General features: G+C 42.3%; 1 protein-coding gene across 2 annotated transcripts in view; it reads right to left on the reverse strand.

The window, feature by feature from the left end:
- stradb (STE20 related adaptor beta) overlaps positions 1-6,107 on the reverse strand; it is a 36,847-nt gene extending 30,740 nt beyond the window's left edge. The window contains exons 1-3 of one of the 2 annotated variants that reach the window (XM_059967262.1): positions 6,057-6,107; positions 5,420-5,554; positions 4,473-4,527 (exon numbers count right to left, since the gene is read on the reverse strand). In XM_059967262.1, the coding sequence (XP_059823245.1) occupies positions 4,473-4,484 (12 nt within the window). In that variant the 5' untranslated portion in view covers positions 4,485-4,527; positions 5,420-5,554; positions 6,057-6,107. The other variant, XM_059967260.1, reaches the window with a different exon arrangement.
- Positions 6,108-6,310: the final 203 nt, after the last annotated feature.

Genomic DNA, 6,310 nt, shown 5'->3' on the forward strand with positions numbered 1-6,310 from the left:
ACCCAATTAAAGAAAAAAAAGAATAAAAATAATAATAAAGACTAACACTCAATGCGCAAGAGAAAAAAATCATGCAAACGATTGAAGCAGACAGTAGCATTCCGAACCAAAATTGAGTCCTCAGATCCAAATCCCGGACTAGGCCCAAAGCCTCACTTAACAGTTCATCATATTAGCGGGCACGGAGCACAGCTGCCGTGACAGTCTTCATAACCTCAGCACCAGAGAACAAGCAAAATTGGCTCTAGTCCCAACCAACACCATCTTTTCATGTGGTGGCATTTAAATTTACCCAACAGCAGAACACCAAAAGGCTCCAGGGAGAGGGTAGGGAAGATTGTGGAGAGCACGCGAAATTGGCTCTTGCCTCTGATCTGGGCTGGCATTTAAATGGCCTGAATAGTGAATTGTATCTTGCTCTAGGAACAGGGCACTGCAAAGGATTTGGGACCTCAACCACAACACCCAGTAACTCACTCCAGGCTCAGATTGGGGGCTAAATACTTTTACAATGCACTGTATAACTCACATACAACACAAAGTAATATTACCACAAATCAATTAACAAACAATAAAATATATTCCAGAAAATTGACATTTTGCATAAAGTGCATTTATGACACAGGTTAAAAAGTAAACCCTGTAACACCACTGGCGCTTTATAAGCAATGAGACCTGTGGGGGGTGGGGAAGCGGACAGTCCAGCACATCTGTAGTTGTGAACTTCCCATGATTCAGGATATTCACAAAGACTAGTGTGAAAAAAGGGCCCAAAGGATCATTGGGGGCCCAAGTCACCCCAATCTATTCCACTGCTACCATCCGGGAAACAGTACTGCAGCATAAAAGCTAGGGCCAACAGTCTCCAGGACAGCTTCTTCCACCAGGCCATCAGACTGATTAACTCACGCTGATTTGAGTGTAATTCTATGTTACATTGACTGTTCTATTTATTATTAATTGTTATAAATAACTATGAGTGCACATTGCACATTTAGACGGAGATGTAATTTAAAAAGTTTTATTCATGTATGTGAAGGTAGTAAGAGATAAAGTCAATTCAATTTAATTAATGGTGAAATGGCAAAGGGGTCAGGAAGTGAGATCCTTGCTACATGATCCTTGCTCCATGACACAAGCAAACTACTCACGTTACCAGTCCAGTTCTGTTTCTGGTCACTAACAATGTACGATGGTGGGGAAGTCAGCAATAACATTGCTACTGAATGCCAGGCTTAGACAGTTTTCTTAATCTCCTTGTCAGAGGTAGTCAACGACACAGAAATAGAGAATGAGTGTTATTTGCCACATTTCAGTCCAAACGAAAGTTGTGCAGTTCTTGCTACATTGTTCATCTTCTGCAAGGTTGTGATGGAAATGACTATCACCACTTCTAACCTTCACACTGACCTGAGAAACTCGTGCCATAATACTCTGGTATGAGATGACATCTTAACACTCTTTGTGCTATGTTTGACCTAGGCAACAAAAACTTACTCCTTGATTCTACTGACTTCAGATTATAATGGCTGCTTGCTGCCACATTGGTCAAAATTGCCTCAAACATCATGGACAGTCTCTCCTTCCTGACCTTTGTAACTCAGTTCTCCTGTCCGCATTTGAAGGAAGGCTGTAAATGAGATCCAGAGTGAAGTGGTCTTGGCAGAACCAAAAGTGAGCTATGTGAAGATTATCAGAGAGGAAATACTATTTGACAATACAGTCAATAAACTTCTTGTTATTTTTCTGATAATGAAAGATTAACTGATGGTTGTTAGGAATTGGCTAAATTTGATTTGTCCAGGCTTTTAAATAGAAAATTTGCTACAGAGTAAGCATATACTTAGAAAGCTGTAAATGTTGTACTTCTGTTGAACAGTTTAGATAAATGGACAGCTTGCACCACAGCTCTTGCTGTAACCAGTCTACTGTAGAACAAATCACATTAGTTCATGACTGGCAGTGTCAAGGACTTCAAAATAAAGCAAAGGTAAAATGTCCTTGGTCTAAAAATGAATGCAAATACTTCAGTCTTCTATTTATCTCTTCACATCATCCCCCCCCCCACCCCCCGCCATCCCAACAGGATCACAGATGTCAGTCTTCATTCAATTCCACATAACAAGAAACAGCTGAGAACAAAGTCCAGACAATATCCAGACTATTATAATGAAGACCTGCACTCCAAATCCCACCGTGCCTCCAGCCAAAGTGATAACGGTATCCTGTTCACAAAAGGCATGTGGCTACTCACTTCCCAATGAGTCTACTCGTAAACATCAAAGTGCTGGAAAAGATTATTGACAGTGCAATCATGTACATTCTCATCAATAACTCCCTCACTAATTCCCAATTTCTCTTTTGTTAATACCACTAAGACCCAGATCTCACTACAGCATTAATCCAAACATGGACCAAAGAGTCCATTCCAGAGGTGAGGTAAGAGTGACTCTCGTCACCAAGATGACCTTTGTTCACAAGCATAAATTACCTTGGTAAATCTGGTAACTGCACTTCGTGGGATGGAGATTGTTGCAGTTCCATCATCCAGGATGTCACTATAGGAATTTGTGAGAGCAAAGCTCTAAACTCAACTATTTTCAGCCACTTCCTTTATGATCTTCTATCATGTCTGAAGTAGACCATACCTGCATGTAGCAAGATCTGGTCAACATTCAAAGGGTTTTAAGTAGAAATAGCATTCACACTTGTGTCAGATAATAAACATCCCAAACACAGAGTGAGACCAACTACCTATGACATTCAATGGTGATGCCATTGCCAAATAGCCATGATCAGCACAAATCCTGTGGCTGACCTGCATGAATAACATAATTGCAAAGCCTTTCCACAATCTCCTAGGCACATTTATCATCCCAGATGGGTGAGCTCACAAGCAGCTCAGCACCATCCCGATCAGGACAACCTGTTTGTTTGGTAACCCATTCACCATTCATTCCATTTGCCACCATTGAGCTGCTTGTACCATATAAAGTTCACTGCAGTTATTTACTCTGGCTACACTGATCCCCCCCTCCCCCCCCATAACTTCAGCTACCAAGGACAAAGACTGCAAGGACCCTGGAACACCTTCACCTGCAATATACATTGGAAATATATGACTGCTCCTTCACCTTGCTAAATTCTAGAACAGCCTTCACTTCAGAACTGTGCGACAGAAGGACTGAAACTGTCTCAACAGCACCTTCTCAAAGGTACTCAGGTTGAGGACAATAAATAGTTACTTGTCAACAATGTCCACAAAAGAGTGAACAAAAACTATGCTTTGCTCACTATCATGCAGGGGGAGATGCATGGTGTCTCCTACTCCACTTAGATACTTGATTGTCCACAGATGGATAGAGGACAGTAAAACTTTGTATTAATCCTTAGCTCTGTCTACTGAAAGCTGCTTCCATTTTTAATCACATGTATTGACAAGTTATTTTCATAAGTTTATTGTTACCCTTTTACACACCGCTCCACACTTCATTGATCAAGGTTTGGTCTCCTAATGTAATGGTAACCAGTGTTCATGTAACTGCCTCCACTGCAAAGATCAAATGCAGATTGGGTATCCACACAGACTGGAGGTGTTAGGGGCTCTGGATAGAGGTAATGTCGTTTCTTTGATGTCTGGCAGCTGCACTCTACCTAGGAGGGTGGATGGACATCACTGGTCCTCACCCATTCCTAAATCTCTCACATTTGCCTCCAAGTAGCCCATCACTTCAGCAGGTGGGCTAAGTGACATGAGGGGGTGGTGTTAACACGGCACCACCAGGCAAAGGGCCTCATCAATGAAGCCACTGGTCAGGGTAATGAGTTCTCTGATGAACTACAACCGCCAGGTGTTCGAGAACAGAGCAAGTCTCCAAGTTGGAGGACAACGGCTGTAGTCTGGCCTAGAGAGGGATGGACACCACCAGGCTTCACCAGCCCAAGACACACAATAGTGCCTATGACCCATTGGCAGGTTGCTAGATCGGATCCAAACAGAACAATCCACTGTGTGCATCACATCATGCTAATACCCAAGATAGACTTTTAGGTACTAGTCACCAGATATATTAACTCTCTGCTCCACTCTGACCCTTGTCCTCAGCCTCCAACGTTGCTCTAATGTAGCTCAAATTAAGACTTTGTCATTATTCTTAATACATATTGCATGGCAGTTTGGCATAATTGAGTGTGCCAGGACAGTTAAGAAGGTTGCAGGTTATTCAGTTAAGTGAATTCCAAACATGCTCCAACGGGACGTAAATACACTTTGGGTATCTACTGTGTGTATCATGTCATGTTAAACCCAAGATTAACTTTTAGATACTTGCCCCCAGGCATATTAATTGTTTGTTAATTAGACATAGTTAAATCTTGGTCTACTGATTACTAGTTCCAGTAATTTAACTATTCTGGCAACCACTTAGACAAACAGGAGGTTGCAATTACATAACAGCTTTGGGTTGACTTACCAGAAAAGACATGGAAGCTCCGATATACTTGGTGATTCACATGAGCACAGCGGCCCTGATAAAAAGAAATACTTGAAGGATGACCTTTTGATTTAGTCAGCTGATCAAACAAAACTAAGAACTTGCACAAGACATGTGTTTCTATAGCTCTTACTAAATTATGTTATAAAACTTTGATGCCAATATCCTCATGTACCAAGTCTATTCATTGTCATCCCTGACCTTATGATCTAGTTATAATGTAGGTTTTTAAACTCTATCCTGTGTTGATAAAGCTACCCTGGCCCTGTCACTCCCTGCAAGTCCTGATGAATGGTCTCAGCCCAAAACGTTGACTGTTTACTCTTTTCCATAGATGCTGACTGGCTTGCTAAGTTCTTCCAACATTCTATGTGTGCTCTCTCACCTTAAGAACTCCATTGCTTGACTAATCTCTGGTCACCTTTTACAATATTCTCTTCTATGGCTTAATCAAATGTTTTTAATTATCATGTGGAGGATAACTCTGGAAGAAGCAAACCCAGCAAGCTTCTGACAAGAACAATCTGGTCTGGAATAGTTATTGATAAATAACGACATCCTATTTTGCGTGCCCTGCAGCACTGAGCTCAACAAATTTTTAATGCATCTGTTAGCTCACTCAGTACAGAACGAGTGAACTTGCCACCCTCCTAGCTTACCTGATTCTGATACACACACATTGATGCATTTCCCCCACGGAATTTTCACTATTGCTTAGTAAATAGAAATATTTTAAAATATCATGCTTTACTATGAAATTGTAATTACATGAAACCCTATGGTACAGTAACAGCTCATATTAAGATTTTCACTGAAAAGTGAATTCAACATTCACATAGTTTAGTGCTAACAGAAAATATCTGAGTTGTTTAAATTCGATTTTCTCTTAATATTCATCTGCTATTGATATCAGCCAATGCACTTACTGAATAAGCTACATCATTTGCGAAGTACGTTAATATTTAAGACACGATCAGTATCAGAATCTCCTGCTTCTCAAGAAATACGGTGGACTTTTGGAAATGGAATTAACTTTACTTCCGCTCAACCAATCGTAGGCACTGCAAAATAAAGACAAAGCATTAAGCCACCAGTTCCAGGTAAGATAAATTGATCCAGCCACCCCTAACTGCTAGACACAACTCCAATGAGACCATCAACTTGCAACAATACAAAAAGTTGATGCAGAACATTCTTTTCGTTTTGCGCAGTTAATTTTGCAGGTTTACAAAAAATCACTAAGCTCGTATGCTCTAACGATCAGAGACGTTTAAAGGGGGAGAGAGGGGAATCTCACCCCACAACATAGACAGCCCCCTTCACAAGCTTCGCCTGCCAGTGACAGTAGGAAACTTCAAAACCAATTCACGGCTCTAAACATCTTGCCTATCCATGCTCAGGCCTCGGACCCCAGGCGCTTGAGGAGTGTGAGTGAGGAGGGGCAATGTGGCGAGAGGCGTCCCTGCTATCCTCCCGGTCCTCCAAGGGATCACGTCCCCTCAACCCCCCATAGCTGCTGCCTCAGCGAATCGCCCTCCTCCATCCATGATCGGTCTCCCTCACCTTGATCAGGGAGGGAGGGGGTGGAAGAGGCGGGGTGGCCCTCCCCCGACAACGAACCGTGACGTCACAATGATTGACAGTTTCCCCTCTGACAGTGGGCAGGGCAGCCATGATCTCGCGAGAGGAGGTCACTGCGTTGTGAAGCTGGCAGGCGGGGGCGATGGCTTAATCCTGACCCATGCTGAAGAGAGCGCTGGCTGGGTTGAGGTGGGGAGGAGTTTGTGTATCTCTCTCTCTAGAAACTGGTTCCAAAT

This window comes from Hypanus sabinus, chromosome 4 (genome assembly GCF_030144855.1).
Source record: "Hypanus sabinus isolate sHypSab1 chromosome 4, sHypSab1.hap1, whole genome shotgun sequence".
NCBI classification, from domain to species: Eukaryota; Metazoa; Chordata; class Chondrichthyes; order Myliobatiformes; family Dasyatidae; genus Hypanus; species Hypanus sabinus.